This window comes from Cydia pomonella, chromosome 1 (assembly GCF_033807575.1).
Source record: "Cydia pomonella isolate Wapato2018A chromosome 1, ilCydPomo1, whole genome shotgun sequence".
NCBI classification, from domain to species: domain Eukaryota; kingdom Metazoa; phylum Arthropoda; class Insecta; order Lepidoptera; family Tortricidae; genus Cydia; species Cydia pomonella.
This window is the reverse complement of record NC_084703.1, coordinates 11,481,420-11,502,878: the sequence shown is the minus strand read 5'-3', so window position 1 is coordinate 11,502,878 and position 21,459 is coordinate 11,481,420. Positions and strand designations below refer to the sequence as shown.

Genomic DNA, 21,459 nt, shown 5'->3' with positions numbered 1-21,459 from the left:
ATAACAATGGAGAGAGAATACCACCTTGTGGTACTCCAGTGTTCAGATCACACCAATCAGACTGACACCTATCTCTACGGACAGCTTGGGTGCGACCGGACAGGTACGATTCAAACCACGCCATTGGCTCCGATGAGAACCTGTCAGTTTGACACTGACATACCTATATGATACAGAAAGTAGGTTACGCAGACTTTAGCAAATATGTGCGTTTGACACTGTTATGGCAATCGTCAATATCGTTCCAAAAACCGTTATATGATTTCGTTTATTAAAAAAATGGTTAATTGTTATTGGAACGCAAACTAAAAGACTTCTTAGTCACTTCTTCTTACTTATCGGTAATAAGCAAAAATTGCGTGCAAGTTATAAGCTCAAGGAGATGTCATATACTAAAGAAAAATTTACGTAGCTCTCGGGTGAAGTGGATAGTAGAATACTTGATAAAATAATTAGATTTGTTCATAAAGTCACATCAGCATCATCAGTCGCATGTAAGTTTTCAATGGCGGTGGCGTTGATGGTAAGCAAGCCAGAAAGCACCTAGGATGCTGGCGCCAATATGCAGACTTCCTAACGAAACACGAAAATAGTAAATTTTCAACCAAGGGATGCAAGTTACTACTTTATGACAAGAGTTCGAGTGAAAATGGGTACCTTTCAGCCGAGTTAAGCACTTTACTTTTCGAATACGAGAAAAGTAGAAATGTTGTTAGGTATATCGTACTCTCGTCGGGCGAGAAGCCACTATTTCGTGTTAGGTAATAATATAAGGCGAGGTTTACAATAGCTTTCCATACTTTGTCACTTGTATGCCTGCGCAGAGATAGCTCTGAAAAACTTTAATAGATACCTGTGGGTGCCTGTGGTGTGGTCCCAGTGGTACCATAAGAAAGAGATAATTGAAGAACTAACTATGCTTTAATTCCCTGGAAGATGGGCCACGCGTTGGTATAGGATGCCACTTGCGCTGATACGCTAGCGGCGTCCTACCTCCCATCGACCAGCAGGCATGCTGGTGCGGCGGCGGACACTCGGGAGCGTCAAAAGGTAGCTAAATATAGCTGTCTTGGCGCTCAATACGAATTCGTTGCGTTTGGCGTCGAGACACTTGGTTCGTGGGGCAGAGGGGCACAGATACTCCCCAAGGCGCTAGGCAAGCGGCTGAATGAGGCAACGGGCGACTCCCGCGCGGGCAGCTTTTTCGCGCAGAGAATTGCAATCGCAATCCAGCGCGGGAACGCTGCCTGCGTGATGGGCACCCTACCAAGGGCGCAAAATTTTGATAGGTATTTTTAATTTTTAGCTTTAGTTATTTTAATTGTAGTTAGATTTAGTTTATTATTCATGTTGTGAGATTTTTGGAAATATTTTTCTTTATTACTATGCAGCAGTTAATTTACCTGTCACCAAAGTGAGTGTTTTTAAAAAGTTGCTCGTTCTCCAAGACGGGCTCCATTTTGAAGTAGCCGCGGTGACGCCTGCGCACCTCCACCCCTCGTGCCCTGCTGAAAAAAAAACATCAAATATTTAATTTAAAGTAAAGCTTTCTACCCATGTAATGACAACACCCAGAAGATAGTGAACGATCTTTATTTAAACATTCACTATATATTTATTCTTAATTACCACGCTAATGTTGAAAATATTAAATGAAACCGCATCAAAATCGGTTCAGCCAAACATTACATACATGGTACTTGATGGTACATAGACATACGGGTCAAACTGAGAAACAATTTTTTTAAGGTTATGAAGAGTAGTGCGAAAATTTGATCGATTAAAACGTAACTCTCAGCCCATCTAATTTAAGTATTTTATAAGTATTTCCAAAAAAAGAAAAACATACAGGCGTACATAGGTACTTATACTTATACATAAATACTAACATGTTAAATACCACAAGTAGCACGGAATGTACCGACCGTCTACGGAAAACTCTTGAAGATGAGATGTCACAAATTGGCTTACAGACCACAACTTACAGATAAATCTTAATAAAACAAAAATCATCCAATTTAAACCAATTCAGAAATAACCCTTGGATATTAAACTGGAAATAAATGATCAGTCTATTGAAGAAGTTAGTGAGTTCAAACTCTTGGGGATAACAGTAGATTCTAAAAAGAAACACAAGTTTTGAAACTGCTCTAACAGCATATAATGCATAATGCATATGCGTATGCGTTGCTCCGCTATGGTTTTCTGGTGCTTTAGTACTGACGCCAATGATTTGTTTATAAATTTTATAATGCAAAATAAATGCGTCCGTATTCTGACAAACACGCGAATACCAAACAGCTGTCGTCCGCATTTCGTAAAACATAGATTACTTACGTTACCATGTATACAGGGCGTCCCAAGACTATGGGACATCAAGGGAAAGTACCTTAAATATAAGACATAGGATATTTTGCTAAAAGGAGACTTTATTTTATTTTCAAAACTGCCTGGCTAAGATGGTCGGTTTTTTATCATCTGTCATCATGCCTGTCACGTTCTAACAAGTATGTAAGTGCGAAAGTGACACATGATATTACAAGTGATAAAAATGCGACCATGATACCGCCGCTGAGTAATACTGCATTCAAAGATTAAAAAAAAAAGTTACTTTGTCTAGAAATCGAACCGACTCAAATGTAAAAAAAAACATCCTGTATTTTATGATGCCAATCGAAAGAATGCATAAAAAATAAATCATCTCAAAAATATGATATCGCAAACGAAATGAAAAGACTAAAATTTTTAATTAAAATTTCATGATTCGGTTTAATTCCCAGAAAAAGTAAGCAATTTTCAATTTTTTTTAGACATTCTTTGAATGCAATATTACTTACTTTTAAAAATAAAATAAAGTATTCTTTCAGCAAAATATCCTATCTACGATATTTAAGGTACTTTCCCTAGATGTCCCATAGTCTTGGGACGCCCTGTATATATACTGGAATCTGCACTTTTTGTAAGAAATCATTGGAATAGTTAAAAAACCAAAGGATATTCAAGGTTCAGGTTACCAATTCAAGGTCTAAAAATCAGCTAGCCGTACCAAATACCAAGTTGGCTATGTGCAGAAAGGGGCCCTATTACCAATGTATTCAAATTAGAAATAAACTCCCCGACAGTATAAAACGAACGACAAAAAATTTAAAAATACTCTTAAAAAGTTCCTTTTAGAGACGAATTTCTAAATGACCAAACACTGGAATAATGCTATGTACTTGCCATTAATTAAATTTTATATTAATTAAAAAAAAATATATTATAATATTATTGTAAGCATTCATCGACATTCTAAAATCACGCTATAGTTAATTAATATTAACCATGTTGCTTATTATTTTAATCTATTAATAAAATAACCTTAACATTTAATATTTACCATCATTATTTTATTAATTTCATAAACGAACTTGACATTTTATATCTTATATTGCATAAACGTCGATAAAATATAACATTATAAATATAGATTTCGTTGCCATAAGTATTAGTACCTACCTACCTAGACTTAAGAAATATTGAGTGCCCTTACAGGGTGTCATGTACCTACCATCTTCAAAAATTGTAACACCTAATGTATAATGAGCATGACTGAAATACAATAAAGAATATATTGTTATTAGTTCAAATTTGAGATAATATTTAACACTACTAGATCACAATTTAGGTATCATTGCCTAAATTGAAGCTTGAGTAATTTTAAACTAGATACTTATTGAGAGACGTAGTGATTGTAGGGTCATGCTGGGTAGAGGCTACAGTAGGTATATTGGTACTTAAGTACTTTGGAAGAAGCAATAAGTTTTCAACCATTTGAAGAATCCGGACGTATAAGACGAATTAATAGGATGAGTACGTCTTTTCTGTAGACATCACAAAGGGATTCTAAAGCTATTTTTTTACGCTGCTTTCTTCCAGGCGGGATTCATTTATTTCAGAACCCCTAGTTGTAAATTTAAACGGTAGCGTGGCGGTAGAAACAGCGCGCCAAGCGGGACGTTTTGGAAACTCAAAATCCCATTCAAAATGATTCTCGTATCTCAGATCTATCTATCTATCTATTAAGCTCTTTTCTTGTGAGTTATTATTGCGATTTATGTCTCTTAACTTAACTCAGTGTACCGCTTGGCAAAGGCTTCCTCCAGCTCTTTCCATTGGGGTCTGTCGTGGGCCACTCTTCTCCCGTTCGGGCCCGCTGTGAGTTTGAGTTCATTCTCCCATCTTGTTCGAGGTCTCCTCTGGCTCCGTGTGCAACCTCTTGGTTTCCATTTCGTTACGATTGATTTTCGTAACGTATCTCAGATCACTATGCCAAAATTGTTCATGTTTAGACTTATTTATACTTACACTCGAGCTATTGTCAACTCAAATTTTTAATTCTTACGTCTGATTGTGCAAAGAACCCTACGAAGCCACGTTTTGCATGCGTCAATGTGTTCTATATTTAGCACACGCAGGACCTTAGTACTAACCACAGGATGCGCCAAGGCGACGACAATTACGTCCGATCTGATTCACAGCTCAATATTTATTACCCTAAGCAATACACGTTTTTTTTTCATTGTACACGTAATATATCACGATTAAATATTTCAGAGATCCACTCATGACTCCAAATTTTTGAAAGAACCCAGAAATTGGATACACTTCCAACAAACAACGCTCATATAATGAATTAAAATACATATGGTTAAAAATAGCTTGTAGACTCTAGAAATAAAGGTATCCCTCTCTAATTTTTGAACTGTTGGTCCAAAAACATGTAGAGTCCAAAAAAGCATTTACACATTTTCATAAGATTTAATACATATTTTTAACAGTTTGAGAGTTTTAACTCTATTAGGTAATTTGTTTCAGAGTACCTACCTACGCAATTCTAAGTTAGGTATATTAAATAAAGTCTGTGGACATCCTACTATTTCAAATATTATTTCTAAAGACCTTGTCCCATAACCTATGCATCAAAATTATAATCGCTCTGAACGAAAGAGTTTGCAATGTAGTGTCGAAAAGAAACCTGACTTAGCCAAATGTTAAATGCATTAGTTTAAAAACAAGGCTAGGTCTTAGCTTAGGTCTTGCATAAGAATGCTATATATGTATATGTATATCGTAGCTATGTTAATAAAAACTAAACACCTAGATTTGGTAATCTTTGGTTACGATAAAGTTTGTCGTTTCTCTGTTTTAAATAGGTATTATTGTATGTGATGAAGTACAGTAAAAGGTACAACTTTCGAAGTATGTATGGATCCTAAAAAAATCCTAAAAGAACATAAAAAAATCTATTCAAAGAAATAGAAATCATATTTCTAGTTGCAACTAATATTTTAAACAATTTGTTGAATCTGAAACTGTCAAAATGTACAGGTAGAGAAATTTGATTGTAAAGTTTATAGTGCGTTTTTTTAGCATTAGGCTAAAGCTTAACAATCGTGCTGTGTCTTTTTATTGAAAATTATCGAGAAACACTTTATAAAAATTAGTTTACATTACTTATGAATGCCAAAGAATGTAAATAATAGTATTCGATTTATAATTTTTACATATTTTCAGTGACTTACTTCTCATTAAGTGTTTTTTAATAAAAAAAACACGTCAAGATCGCTTACCTTTTTTGTAATGCTGAAAAAAACGAACTATAGGGTTGTGAAAATAGTGCTTATATAATCTGCAAAGATCAATAATATATTTCACATTTATCCTCAGTATTGATGGGGAAATAAATATATCACAGCTATTGTTAATTATAGGGAAATACGACGAGAACAACTATATAATAAATCATTCACTATTAAGGCATTCGAAGAGGAATGAAATAAAAATATTAAACTCTGAATTTTTTATTTCTCGATAAAGGAAATGCATTTTTTTTTGTTTTACCCCTATGGAGTGGGGTGTAATAGGATAAACAGGTATTTCAAAACGTATATGGGTTTTCAAAAAGATTTTTTTAAATAAAGCAAATAGTTTCAGAAATAACACTCCAAAATAATCCCTTCTCTCTAATATTTGAACCATCGGTCTAAACATATGGACCAAATCGTGACAGTAAAGCTTAATAAAGACTTTCAATGAAAGTTATACCTAGCAAAAATTGGTTAAGCCGTATTTGGAGTAATCGCAAAGTCTTTCCTTCTTAGTTAAAAGACGTACCGATCTTAGTAGTCACGTTTTTTGTATTATTTGTAATTTTATACTCGCACGGCATTTAGTCAAAAGGAATGAACTTACAATTTTACCGTTAATAAAGTACCGTCCTAAAGTTATACCCTAAGTAGGTACTAAACACTGTTAAAAATACCTAAATAATCATTTTTGACGGCTATTTTAGGGATACTTTTGTGAGTAAAGTTATATAAAATGTATGTTAACGGCACCAATCATGGGACATTAAAGAGAAAATTGAGAGTTTTTTGATTTTCACCGACATCTCTAAAATTTCGACCGCTTTAAGGATGACTCACGCTACACAGTGCCAGGGCCGGGCCGGGGCGGACCGGAGCAAGCCGTCACACGGACTTTCAGGAGCGCCACCGTCGCCGGACCGTTCCGGGGCCGTGGCGACCGGGCCATCATCTCTACATTATAGTATCTCTATGCGTTGACACTATCGTTGAGTCTCCGAGCGCGAGACAGGCCGGGCCGGGCTGTCCGAGCTCACCGAGCCGTCCAAGCAACGGACTGTTCATGACAAATGTCACAAAAATCAATCATATTGAAAAAATTGGTTCGATGGGAAGCAAGTCGATATAGAAATAAATAATAAAATCAAAATATTGGCCCTGGCTGCCATAATAGCTGATGAAGAGAATACTGCATACTCTGGGCAATTGTGCATTTGGACATTTCGCGGACACTTTCGGAAAAAGGAGAATTACACAACATTATGTGAAGAGCTTTATTTCCACATGACCCGAGACTCTTTCGAAGCCACCGTGTTCTCTGCTTAAGGTAATGGAAATACAATGCGTGTATATTGTCTCAAATAATCATGTGCCGAAGCATATTAAACTATTAAAAGGAAAGGGGATGACCGGTTCTCCATACAAACATAGTCCCCATTTTCCTCTCTGGATATTGATATTCCCTTCGTTCTACATCCAATTTTGTAATAGTACATTACGATACAAGTGCGAAAAATAGGAAATTCGAAACAAGTGGCGATAAATTAAAACACAGCCGAAGGGAGTGTTTTATATCGACACGAGTTGCGAATTACTTATTCGCACATGTATCGTACAACGTTTTACAGTACATGGCTCTTTAAATGTTCGACACAGTAACGTAATATGCTAATTTTCGCACTAGTGCGGTAAAGTAGCAACATATGTACTGTTAAAATATTTTCCGTAATGGGGACTACGTTTGTATGGAAAAGCGGTCTCGTTTTGAGGTAGGTAGGCAGATTACTTAGAGATTGACTCATCACAAGCTGCCCTAAGTGCTTCTTAGCGAGTAGACAAGCCTATTGTTTTTCAGTATTATTTTCTTCTATTGAGGTGTGCATTTGTGTTGTATTGCAAAAATATATCCGTTGGGTTCAGTGATACCCGATAGATATTAACCCTGAATCACAAATGATCATTTTGCTTAATGCCGCGTTTTTGCATTATTTTCTCCCATCAATCCTATCATAGACTTGTTCCATTTCAGGAATGCATGAAAAACTTAAGTTTAAAAGAGAAGATATTTAAAATGGCTGTAGGAATACCACAACATTTTAAAGCATCGATATAAGATAATCATCTACAAACATTCAGCTACAGAGAAATACGCGTACACCACTAAGAATGTCGGTGGTGCGCTCTCAAAGTAAAAAAAATAACTGTTAAGTTCGGTACACTAAGATAGAATTGTCTAACAAGTACAAAAAATAAACTACTTACTTCTTGCGAAAAAGGAATTTTTGATCTATAATACGAGTGGCTTAGGTAGTTGAAATTTACAGTGTGCATTTTATGGTTCCGTAGCCAAAATGGCAAAAACCCTTACAGTTTCGTCATGTCCATCTGTCTGTCTATCTGTCTGTCCGTATGTCACAGTTATTTTACTCAAAAACTATAAGATAACCAAAAGAGAAAAGTGGAAAGTAGGTATTTTTTTATACTACGTTGGTGGCCCGCCTGATGGTAAGCTACTACTTAGTTTAAAAGTTCAAATGTATAAAAATATAATTTTTAGGCACGCCATACATGTAACTAAAAGTGAAAAGGTTACTCAAGTAAAAGTAGTAGAGTATTAAATTTAAGATTTTTTTTTTAAGTAAGTGAGATGGCAAAGGAAGTCTTGCGTAGCCCGACCTGCTAGCCCGAAATGATATAAACGCTCTGACGGCGGGCTACAGCGGCGGCCTCATATTGAGAAAGTCGGGCGTAGCCCTTATGCTATGCGTACTCTAAGGCCGAGGGCCCCCTCATAACAAATGAATCGGGGGTAGCCTTACGTACCTAAGTAGCTTCCTCTCACTAAAAAGTCGTGCAGAAGAAGATAACAATATAATTTTTTCAATATGTCAATTCCAGATTTCCTGTGTTTCTTAAATGTATAGTAACATGGCAGCAGTTTTCATCTTTAGGGTTCCGTACCCAAACGGGACCCTATTACTAAGACTCCGCTGTCCGTCCGTCCGTCCGTCCGTCCGTCTGTCACCAGGCTGTATCTCATGAACCGTGATAGACAGTTGAAATTTTCACAGATGACGTATTTCTGTTGCCACTATAACAACATAGTGTTGTGTTCCTGCCGGTGAGTAAGGTTGCCAGAGATCAACGAGGGGAGGGAGGGTTGTTAGGGTCGGCAACGCGCATAGGAGTTGCAGGCGTACATAGGCTATGGAGACTGCTTACCATCAGGTGGGCCGTATGCTTGTTTGCCACCAACGTAGTATATAAAAAAACAAATACTAAAAAGTACGGAATCACGTTGGGCGAGTCCGACTGGCCCTTGTCCGGTTTTTGTATTTATTCGTAAGCTTGCATTAATTGCCATGGCACTTTAGGCTTAGCTTGTAAGTACTAATAGGATATTCTTTGCTAATAGGTCTAATAAATAATATGTTGCGGACTCTTTTCTTAAACCTTTTTACTTGTATACTTTTTACGACATTTGACGCTGTCATGTTATTCAAATAGTAAGATAAATATGACAAGAGAGAAAATAGTGATCTTATTTACAGAAAGATACTTAATGTATGAAAAATAAGCAAAAATAAGAATGAATGTTTTGTGAGTGTGAAACAATTTTATTTTCTTTGACAAATAGAGCACTGCATTGCATTAACGATTATTATTATTTTAATTTGTACGTATGTCTTTCCCATCACGGAACAATGGTATTCCGGACCTTTGAGAAGCGTGCGCCGAGCCCTAACCTAACGTAGAGGCCCTTTTGACACGTTCATGAAATGTAAGATGTACACCGAGCTGATGCTGCCCTTGCCCATGTCATAGGACGCACGCAGACGCAGGACCGACAGGGTGTAAGGACTATTGAGAGTTGTTGGAATCTAAAATAAACTAGGTTATTGTGTGAAAGCGATGGGCTAAATACTGAGCTATGGGATAAAAAACCAGACGCCTGCCTAATAAAACGGTATACAATTTTGTTTCCGGCAGACGACACAAAAAGCGATATCTGGGATGGCTCAAGAGTAACACTGGTGTGAGCGGCTCAGGGGTATCGAGAGGCGTGCACCGCTTTCAACCCAGTGGCTGTAACAGCCACTGTGCCAACTCGCGTCTTGCACTTCCACCCCTGGAACTTATAGCTCTAACGACTCCACTCTGGCCGGCCGGCCAAGGGTACCCAGAAGCAGAGAATCCTGTACCACCCACCCCCCTTCGAATGACAGAACTCCCTAGGAACACTCGGGTACATGAGGTCGTTACTCCCCAACAGCTCGCCACAAGCTGCCCTAAGTTGACTGATTGCACTGGTAAAATCAGCGGGCCATAGATTATTAGTTTGCAGTTCCTAAAAGCCACTGCTGAAAGGATGTGTAGCTGTCATATACAAAAAACAATGGGTAGACAGTCTCAAACGGTATGTCTTATGATAATTAGTTTCATGTCGCAGTAAAATAATGTGATTTGTAGTATTTAGTCTTAAAATATATTTTTATACTGTGTATGCTAATAATCTTAAGGTATTTATTTATGGGCCGCTAGTTGCCTGAAATAAAGGTATAAATAAATTATGATAGATAGGCGGATAGATGGGGTGTTCTATGAGAACGTCGCTTTCAAAATGCTTTTGTCTTGTATGGCAGCTTCCTCAATCAACTGCGTAAAGCTCAAGAAAATACTGCCAAAAGGCTAGGCTAGATAATAAGTTTTTATAAAAGAAACAAATGTCTTTATGGGACCCATAACATTGAAGCAATACAAAAGTCAGAAATGAGAGTCAAATCTGACAATCGTTATCTACGCACGAAACGCCCCTTATTAAATGATACTTGATCGTGACTTCATGATTAAGTTTAATCCGTTTTATTTGCATTGCATTTATAAAATGAGGAGCTTTCGAGTTTAGAAGGATTATGTTTTTAACATACGTGTATATTACGTAGGTTTATTTGTATGTTGATTTTTTGATTCTAGAAATAAGAGTTGTATAACCCTAATATGTATGTAAGTACTAAGTGCGTAAAAGGTAATACCGAAATAGGTCAGAAGAGAAGTAAATTCAATATTACTATACAGTATATCCAAAAAAAGCGCTATGATAAGTAGAAGTTACTTTTTAGGGTTCCGTACCCAAAGGTAAAACGGGAGCCTATAACTAAGACTCCGCTGTCCGTACGTCTATCCGTCTGTCACCAGGCTGTATCTCATGAACCGTGATAGTTAGTTGAAATTTTCACAGATGATGTATTACTGTAGCCGCTATAACAACAAATACTAAAAACTACGGCACACTAGATGGGCGAGTCCGACTCACATTTGTCCGGTATTATTTAAATATAGGAGGCATACGAGCAGAGCCCATGAACAGAGGTCGTACTCCTATCATAGAATTAGTAGACATGTACAAAGAAACAGCGCTATGTTAAGTCGGAGTAATTTTTTTAAATGTAGGAACCAAACGAGCAGAACCCATGAACAGAGGTCGTATCATAAGATTTGTAGAGATGTACAAAGAAATGGCGCTATGTTAAGTAGAAGTAATTTTTTTGAATGTAGGAGGCAAACGAGCAGAGCCCACGAACAGAGGTCGTATCATAAGATTTGTAGAGATGTACATAGAAATGGCGCTATGTATTTTTTTTTATATAGGAGGCAAATGAGCAGAGCCCATGAACAGAGGTCTTATCATAAGATTTTTAGATATGTACAAAGAAATGGCGCTATGTTAAGTAGAAGTATTTTTTTAAATATAGGAGGCAAAGGAGCAAAGCCCATGAACAGAGCTCGTATCAGAAGATTTGTAGAGATGTACATAGAAATGGCGCTATGTTAAGTAGAAGTTATTTTTTTTATATAGGAGGCAAACGAGCAGAGCCCATGAACAGAGGTCTTATCATAGGATAAGTAGATATTTACAAAGAAATGGCGCTATGTTAAGTGGAAGTTATTTTTTTATATAGGAGGCAAACGAGCAGAGCCCACGAACAGAGGTCGTATCATAAGATTTGTAGATATGTACATAGAAATGGCGCTATGTTAAGTAGAATTTAGTTTTTTAAATATAGGAGGCAAATGAGCAGAGCCTACGAACACAGCTCGTATGATAAGATTTGTAGAGATGTACATAGAAATGGCGCTATGTTAAGTAGAAGTATTTTTTTAAATATAGGAGGCAAACGAGCAAAGCCCATGAACAGAGCTCGTATCAGAAGATTTGTAGAGATGTACAAAGGAATGGCGTTATGTTAAGTAGAAGTATTTTTTAAAATATAAGAGGCAAACCAGCAGAGCCCATGAACAGAGCTCGTATCAGAAGATTTGTAGAGATGTACAAAGGAATGGCGCTATGTTAAGTAGAAATATTTTTTTAAATATAGGAGGCAAAGGAGCAAAGCCCATGAACAGAGCTCGTATCAGAAGATTTGTAGAGTTGTACATAGAAATGGCGCTATGTTAAGTAGAAGTTATTTTTTTTATATAGGAGGCAAACGAGCAGAGCTCATGAACAGAGGTCTTATCATAGGATAAGTAGATATTTACAAAGAAATGGCGCTATGTTAAGTGGAAGTTATTTTTTTTATATAGGAGGCAAATGAGCAGAGCCCACGAACAGAGGTCGTATCATAAGATTTGTAGATATGTACATAGAAATGGCGCTATGTTAAGTAGAATTTAGTTTTTTAAATATAGGAGGCAAATGAGCAGAGCCTACGAACACAGCTCGTATGATAAGATTTGTAGAGATGTACATAGAAATGGCGCTATGTTAAGTAGAAGTATTTTTTTAAATATAGGAGGCAAACGAGCAAAGCCCATGAACAGAGCTCGTCACAGAAGATTTGTAGAGATGTACAAAGGAATGGCGTTATGTTAAGTAGAAGTATTTTTTAAAATATAAGAGGCAAACCAGCAGAGCCCATGAACAGAGCTCGTATCATAAGATTTGTAGAGATGTACAAAGGAATGGCGCTATGTTAAGTAGAAGTATTTTTTTAATATAGGAGGCAAACGAATAGAGCCCATGAACAGAGGTCGTATCATAAGATTTGTAGATATGTACATAGAAATGGCGCTATGTTAAGTAGAAGTATTTTTTTTTAAATGTAGGAGGCAAACGAGCAGAGCCCATGAACAGAGCTCGTATCATAAGATTTGTAGAGATGTACAAAGGAATGGCGTTATGTTAAGTAGAAGTATTTTTTTAAATATAGGAGGCAAACCAGCAGAGCCCATGAACAGAGCTCGTATCATAAGATTTGTAGAGATGTACAAAGGAATGGCGCTATGTTAAGTAGAAGTATTTTTTTTAATATAGGAGGCAAACGAATAGAGCCCATGAACAGAGGTCGTATCATAAGATTTGTAGAGATGTACAAAGGAATGGTGTTATGTTAAGTAGAAGTATTTTTTTAAATATAGGAGGCAAACGAGCAGAGCCCACGAACAGAGCTCGTATCATAAGATTTGTAGAGACGTACAATGAAATGGGGTTATGTTAAGTAGAAGTTATTTTTTTTAAATATAGGAGGCAAACGATTAGAGCCCATGAACAGAGGTCGTATCATAAGATTTGTAGATATGTACATATAAATGGCGCTATGTTAAGTAGAAGTCTTTTTTTAAATATAGGAGGCAAACGAGCAGAGCCCATGAACAGAGGTCGTACTCGTATATTAGGATTAGTACGAGTAGATATGTACAAAGAAACGGCGGTATGTTAAGTGGAAGTTATTTTTTTTTAATATAGGTGTACGCGTATTTCACGTTTGGCGATATCTTCTTCGTTGCGATTGTTCTGCAAGTTATTTTTTAAGCTTCATTTTAGTCAAGATCTATTTCTGATAATGGATTCCAGGAAGAATGGATGAAACTCTTCAAATAGTTTACATATAGTGTCTTTTTAGGGTTCCGTAGTCAACTAGGAACCCTTATAGTTTCGCCATGTCCGTCTGTCTGTTTGTCCGAGGCTTTGCTCCGTGGTCGTTAGTGCTAGAAAGCTGAAATTTGGCATGAATATATAAATCAATAAAGCCGACAAAGTCGTACAATAAAAATTAAAAATTTAATTTTTTTTAGGGTACCTCCCCTACACGTAAAGTGGGGGTGAAATTTTTTTTCGCTTCAACCCTAGAGTTTGGGGTATCGTTGGAAAGGTCTTTCAAAACTAATAGGGGTTTTTAAGAAACATGTTTTGATAAAGTGAATATATTCGGAGATAATCGCTGCGAAAGAAAAAATAAATGTGTCCCCCCCCCTCTAACTTTTGAACCATAGGTCCAAAAAATATGAGAAAAATCTTGGAAGTAGAGCTTAAGAAAGACATTAAATGAAAACTATAGCGGATATGATCAGTTTAGCTGTTTTTGAGTTATCGCAAAAAGTTTCCCCTTCATAGTAAAAAAGACTTACTTTAATTAGGTACTGATTATGCAAATTTGCCTATTTGTTTAACTCGGGTGAAAGGTACCGTTTCATCCCTTGGTTAACAATTTACTATACTTTAAGCTCCAGTTTAGCTTATTGTGACGGAAGAGTAACTACGGAACCCTACACTGAGCGTGGCCCGACATGCTCTTGGCCGGTTTTTATATTTGCATTTAAACAGTGCTATTTGTTGAAATGGAACGTGTTCATAAAGATCAGAATATAACTTCTCCTTGACAAGTATTTTACGAGTTAGGGCTTAGGTATTATATGGGCTTACATATGGGCTGTTGTTTTTCATTCAATAGTTTACATGTGTGAAAGAGAAAGTATAACAATATGCTTGTTTGACTAAGATTGCTTTAATTTTGTTAATTTCAACACTTAGTAGGTGATAATTATAACATAGGTATAGAATCTTCAAAAATAAAACAATAGATACAAAGCAGGTGTTACTCGTATTGTCCCGTCTTTATATATTACAAATGTATGAATGCAGTTTTTCTTGTTATGAAAATCAATGGCATGATTCCTAGGAACAGATCTTCGTAACGATCTAAGTGGGCCACCGTGTATACCCTACGGAACATTTTATTTCGTTGGATGAATTTAGGGTGTAGGGTAATGGGAGGCATGTTTGAACTTACAAATGAATGTACCCAAATATCTCCAAAACGTATCGAACGAATTAGTTGCAGTTTTCAATAGTGTAAAATAATTGGTGTATTTATCGTATCTCCTGTTATAAATGTTTTAATTTTTTTAAGGTTCAAGCTACAGGTATATACCCTAACAGTAAGCTACCCAGATAACTGACCAGGAGGGCTTGCAAACAAGTTTCTTTGCAGGGGGGATACAAGTGGAGAAACTACCCAATTATGAGCTACTGAAAACTATAATTAATTGTAAGGATATTTAACATTGCCAAAATAAGGTTAAAGGTGCCCTCTAGTAGTAATTATATGCCCTCTATAGAATGGTTTTATAAACATTTTTATTTTTTCATATACCATGGACATTCCTCGATGGCACCAAGCTGCAACCGGAAAGCGATGATCACACGGCAAACAAAATCCTGAAGACTGTAGCAGCCACGTCTAAGGGGGATAATTTCAATAAATGTTTATTCTATTTGTTTGATATGTAAAAATGCACGTCAATAAGGTGGCAAACTATTATTAACAGAGACCGGAATTATTGTGGCATTCTTGAACTGTCATAGAGAGTTCTCATTTATCGACTTCTGGTACACATATATCGATATAACGTAGAACACAAAATATTAAAAAGTTATAATAGTTAATGGATATTTCACTGTAAAAGAAGTAACTGCTTTTTTGCATTTATTTGTACTTACGAGTATTAAAAAATAGCTACATAGGGAGTACAAGTCCGTAAGGGTTGCTAGATAGCATCTCTCCAGCAACTCTTACTGAGTTTCAACATAATTACTTATATTTTCAAGAAATGAGAGGCGGAAAAACATTATAGCTAACCATATTATTCTCAAAATGGTGGATTGTTTTAAGCATGGCGCTGGGATTAGGTGGATAACAGTCATAGTCGGTCTTTCGCATGTATTGCCGTCATTCTTTATTCTTTAAAAACGGATGGGAAAGTTACATTTTATTCACAAGAGTTGCAAAGTAATTTCGTTCAAATCTGAAATATTTTATCACCTAGGAATGTAAAATTAACGACGACGACGACTTGTGATGATTTTGAAGTTTAAGTATTTTTTCGCGTTGGTGTGGTAATTATACATTAATTCATAACGAGTTCAATAATTCACAACTAGTGGCAGTAAATTAAAACACGACCGAAAGGAGTGTTTTAAATCGAAACGAGTTGCCAATTATCTATTCGCACATATACAACGTTTTACAGTACATATGGCACTTTAAATTTTCGACATAGGCGCGTAAAGTGCTAATTACCGCCCTAGTGCGGTAAAGTAGCACCATATGTACTAAAATAAATGTTGTCTGTCTCGTTAGAAAAAAATTAAAGCCCTCGAAACGCTCAAGATTTCCACTTCTCATTTTTGTATTGGTTAAACAACTACTATGGACCCCTCGTAAAATAGATAACTGTTTTAGCCAAAAATATTAACTGTTGAACTATATTGAAGGCCCGGTTCACATTGAGTGGCTACACCGCTGTGCGCATACAAAGTTTATTCTAACTGTAACTTTTTTTTGGTAAGTCAAAGTAAAATAAATCACCATGAAAGGTACAAATTAGGTACTAAATCTTTGCCAAAAGATGAATTCAATACAACGCCTACAGCTAGGAGAACTGGACTTGGCCCTGTCGACCTGACGTCAGAATAGCTGACCACATTATTTTCAATATTTTTTCTCGATTTTTAGCGAGGTACAATTTTTTTGATATCATGTACCAAATAGTACAAAAAAGGTACTAAAACTTGGAGTAAGCGTCAGGATGTCAGGACCATGATAGCTATTTATATCGTTATAAAACTTATAAATAGCTATCATCGTCCTGACATCCTGACACTTACGATACTACAATACACTTCATTAGTTCATCTATTCGCCTCTCTATCACTGCGCGATCTATCTTTGTGCGAAAGAGAGGCACATAGGCTTCCCCCTGACGAAATTATGCGTTCCACGTCTTAATCATTAATTTAAGAACAATAAAACATACGAAGAGTATTATTGTATTATTTCAGTAGTTACAGTAATAATGGGCATAAAATAGGGAATATTACGCAAAACTCTGCGTAGAGGGCGATACTAACACACACGGGGCCTACCGCGAAATGGAAAAATCTAAATTGTGGTTTCTGCCTCCATCATTCTTGCATATTCGATAGACAGAGAGGCAGATAGGTAACGAAATTTCGATTTTCGCGTTTCGCGTTAGACCATCTGTAACCAAAACGCCTTGATGCATCAATGCCATAGTGAAAACTTGTCAAAAAACTGTTTAAGGCATAGTATGCATAAGTTACTGTCAGGTTTATAATACATGCTAGTGCTGCTCTCTACAGCCTGAAAAAATGTATGGCCTATCTATTTCAGGAGAATGCATCGTACGCGAGCAGTTAGCAATAATATCGCCAACGACAGATTGCAAATGAAATATAGGCACCTTTATGAGTAATTCAATAACTGCACTGAAATATGATGTTCGTACTCTCTGCAGGCAGATTTACAGAAGATCAGTTGGACTCTAAATTAAGTAAAAGAAATGGTTTCCCGTAATCTACAAATTTATTAACGAGATATTTTATTATATATAACTTCGTACGAAATGAAAAGTAATACGTGGGAATATGAGAAAAAAATAGTATATTTATATTAATTATAACCTACATGCTCATTAATGAATAATTTTTACAAGCAGTAACATTACTAAATGTCTCATTTAATATAATCCGACTTAATTACATTTCCGCAACACCTCCGTATTTCACAAAATAAATCAAGACATTATGCAACTTATATAATTTTGACGTATATATCCGAGTCGCCCGTGTTGCGACCGTTGCGACTTTCATGTAGTAACACCTAACATGGAAAAGTAAATAATAGAGACTGAATCTTCACGGAGACCGCGTTGTTCGGGAAATATATATAGGTCAAATAAATACTTAACTAAGTCCCTTGTAATAAACCTTGCGTAGATAGATAGATGTATAGATAGAATACTCTTTATTGGAACACCTCAGTAAAAAGATACAAAAGAAAAGACAAAACAAACAATTGATTAAATGTAGAGGCAGACAACAGGCGGCTACGTAACGACTTATATATACTTATAGTACGTTATTCTTTTGTTATATAATGTATTTCATTGTCAATAATATGATAATCCAACAATATGTACGAAACGGCAGTATTTAGTTCTTAAAGCTCTGCTTCTTCTGAACATTTTTTTATTCCACTTCATTTAAGCCCACAAAATTAACACACTGGTTAATATCTAGGAACTATTAAAATTGGTAACAAATTCTTAGGCAACTTGTCTGGCGCTATCAACTATCTCAAGTAAAATGTGGAGCCAGCGTGACTAAAATAAATATAAGTACTATTTTTTTATTGCTTTCCATAAAACCGGCAATATGTAGAATTGTGTAGCTTTATTTACAGAAATTTGGTTTCATATAGAGATTGACAGTCATTGTTAATTAACTTCTCTCTGCGCCGAGTAAAATATAACCCGACCAAGTAATGTATTGGCTATACCATCCATATTTAACAAACAAATTTATGACATTTTGTAACCTTCTTATTTTGGCAAATATATACCGACACATCCGAGCATGCACATTGCGAAGGGTGGTATTCTGGTTTTTCATCTTTCCAATATCTTGGTCCAATGTGTATTTGCGTCTGACATTTTGCTTAATGAGAGAGTGAGACGCAATGCACATTGGACAAAGATCTTAGACTAGTGGAATATCACCCGAAAGGAAGAATTGAGTCACCGGGTGGCCCGGAGGCTCCGGGAAGTCCGATTTTTGCTCATAGCATGACCGGCTAGTCTCCGCTCCGAGCCCGCACCGGGCCACTACAGAGCTCCGGTGATGACGTAATGCTTTCCATAGAAAACGAAGCGCCGGAAGCTCCGGCCCGGCCCTGCCCCTGTGTAGCGTGAGTCAACCTTTATGCTTTAAAAGTTGAATGTCCAATTCGTCCTTGGTTTTCTATGTATTTAATGAAAGCTATTTCAATTGGTTTCAATATTATTAACCAATTAAAACTACGATTTTTTGCTCCAGTCATGAGATGTATGGCGCAATTAATTTTGAAATTAACAAATATCAATGAAAAATTAAACTTAAGCAGTTCTTTGGCTCTTGTTTATGGTAAAATGTTGCCAGCAATTAAAAACTGATGGCAAATACTTATTTTTACGGGATTTGTGTATACCATCTCATTTCTGGTGCCTGTTCCATTATAGGCGTGTTTACTATAAGTGGTTTACTCGATTATTAAGTAATCAATAAAGAAAATAGTTTATTATTAGTAGGGGCAAAGCGATCGTTCCATTTTCATTCCGGAACCAACTTGTATGAACGTTTACTTTACAATAAAAAAATAATAGGATTGCAATTTTGTTATGTGTAATTGTAAAGGATTGCAGTTTGTTTTGTTTTGTAATATTATTTCTAAAATAGTAAGTAAATTCAGAAATCACACTTTCATTTTAACGGAAATGTAGCCAATTTTTTTTAGAGACACTCACATAATTTAATTCCGTGACTCTTGAGGATATTGTATATAAAATAATGAATACGTAACTATAAACGAATTACATAATATTTTATTTTTAGCACGAGACAGTTACGGAACGGAATATAATGGTTTCGGAATAATTTATAAAGTCGCGTCTACAAGTAATAGTACATATCAATTTTTTAACTCAATATAACACGAGTTGAAGGTGTCCATATTTTACGGATACTACTTACCATCACGCGGGCCGTATGTTTATTTTTCACAGATATAAAAAATCTACGGCCATTATTAAAAGAATCGCAACATTATTAAACCTTTATGCAAAAAACGCAACAACAACTAGAAATAAATTTTAACATTAAATTGTTTTGATTTCATTTATTTTTTATTTTAATTGTAGAATATTAAACTAGCTAATAGAGTCTGTGCGGAAAGACAATTAAGAGTTAAGAGTCGTTGAATGTATGGGGCCCATCACATTCCACGACTCTTCTCTTTTGGAACAGACATTTCTCTCTAAATTTTACATTCTTAAAATCAGCTTATTTCGGTGTGTAATACAATATTAGTTACCTAAGTCTTCAATGCTACTAAGCTATTATCGTATCAAGTCCACATCCAATACATTCTCGTACAACAGGAAATCGGTTGTAATCCATGACCACGTTGAGGGCGCCACGTGACAATATTTTACTTCACTAATCCACATATGCGTAAATTATTATTTTAGAATTCCTGAAAAATACGTTTTACTGCTTAACTTATTCCTCATATAAACTAAAGCAGCACCACATTAAAATATATGTATTCCGTTTTATACATCCATTCCGTTACTTTCTTCGTTCCGCTTAAACGAAACGGACGATCCGGTTACTACCTCCGGCAATATTTTACTAAATATTTCATTAAATAATCTTAAATATCGTTTTTAGTAAGATAAATTAAATTTTGTATACGTTATTTGTATAAGTTAAATATGTTAAAAATAGAAACATTACGTAATTAGGTACCAGCAAATTTGATTTCGAATGGTGGGACCACAAAATGTTACCACTGCGTGCATGCACTTTCGATGAGTGTTTGTCGGGAAACTCCTCTTTCTTCCGGGCGTTTATCTCGGCTTATTGCCACGGCTCATGGGAGCCTGGGGTCCCCTTGGCAACCAATCTCGAGAATCGGCGTAGGCACAAATTTTTACGAAAGCAACTGCCATCTGACCTTTAAACCCAGACGGTAAACTAGGCCTAATTGGAATTAGTCCGGTTTCCTCTCGATGTTTTCCTTCACCGAAAAGCGACTGGTAAATATCAAATGATATTTCGTACATAATTTCCGAAAAACTCATTGGTACGAGCCGGGGTTTGAACCCACGACCTCCGGATTGAAAGTCGCACGCTTTTACCGCTAGACCACCAGCGCTAGCTAAGCCAGTGCTAACGTTTGTCGGGCTGCCCGACTCGGGCAACTATTCAAAGAAAAATTGCAGATATATGTAGTTTTAGATTAATTTTGCCAGGCTGAGTAAAATGATACCAAATAGTAGAAGTCATATTTTTCATTACACTTGCTCGAAAAAGATCTTACTGAAGAACTAAGGCCTGCATTGTTCCGGAATGAGTTATAGCTTTTTTTATTGTGTCACTAATTCATATGAATCAACTAGGTATAAATGAGTTAAGCTTTTAAAATACTGACGTTTATATTTTATTTTTATTGTCTTTATTTAAAAATATTCAATTTCATTATTTAATAGCCGTTTAAAATATTTTTACAGGATTTTTAATAATGGCTGAATGCCTAAAGAATGACAATATAGCGGACGAATGTTTGAAATGTACGAGTACCACCGTATTTAAGAATTATTTCGCCTAACATTTGGTTTTTTCTTCGCAAGAGTGATGAAAAACATTGTGTGTAACTCCAGGCGTAAGAATATTGCAAACTCGAGTCTTTAATGCACTTACCCCCCTCGTTGCACAATGTACTATTAAGTTACACAATTAAATAGTGGTTTCGGAATGGAGAATTCCGATACGTTCAAATTCAAATTTTAATTATTTTCAAATAGTGTGCTTTTTTTTAACATAAAATGTTTTAATAACATAATAGCGCATATAATGCTATTTTGCCGTCGTTAAGTTTTTATACAAAATAGTTTTTGAAAAAATACTAAAGGTCCAACAATCGAGTCGGGA

At 36.0% G+C, this 21,459-nt stretch overlaps 2 protein-coding genes across 2 annotated transcripts in view; one reads left to right on the top strand and one right to left on the bottom strand.

The window, feature by feature from the left end:
- The window catches only part of LOC133534737 (uncharacterized), a 31,736-nt gene that overhangs the window by 2,893 nt on the left and 7,384 nt on the right, over positions 1–21,459 (top strand). The window lies entirely within an intron of this gene.
- Positions 1–21,459, bottom strand: part of LOC133534674 (uncharacterized) — a 91,911-nt gene that overhangs the window by 68,434 nt on the left and 2,018 nt on the right. Inside the window, exon 2 of the mRNA XM_061873899.1 lies at positions 1,404–1,508. Within this exon, the coding sequence (XP_061729883.1) occupies positions 1,404–1,508 (105 nt within the window). The remainder of the gene's footprint in view (positions 1–1,403; positions 1,509–21,459) is intronic.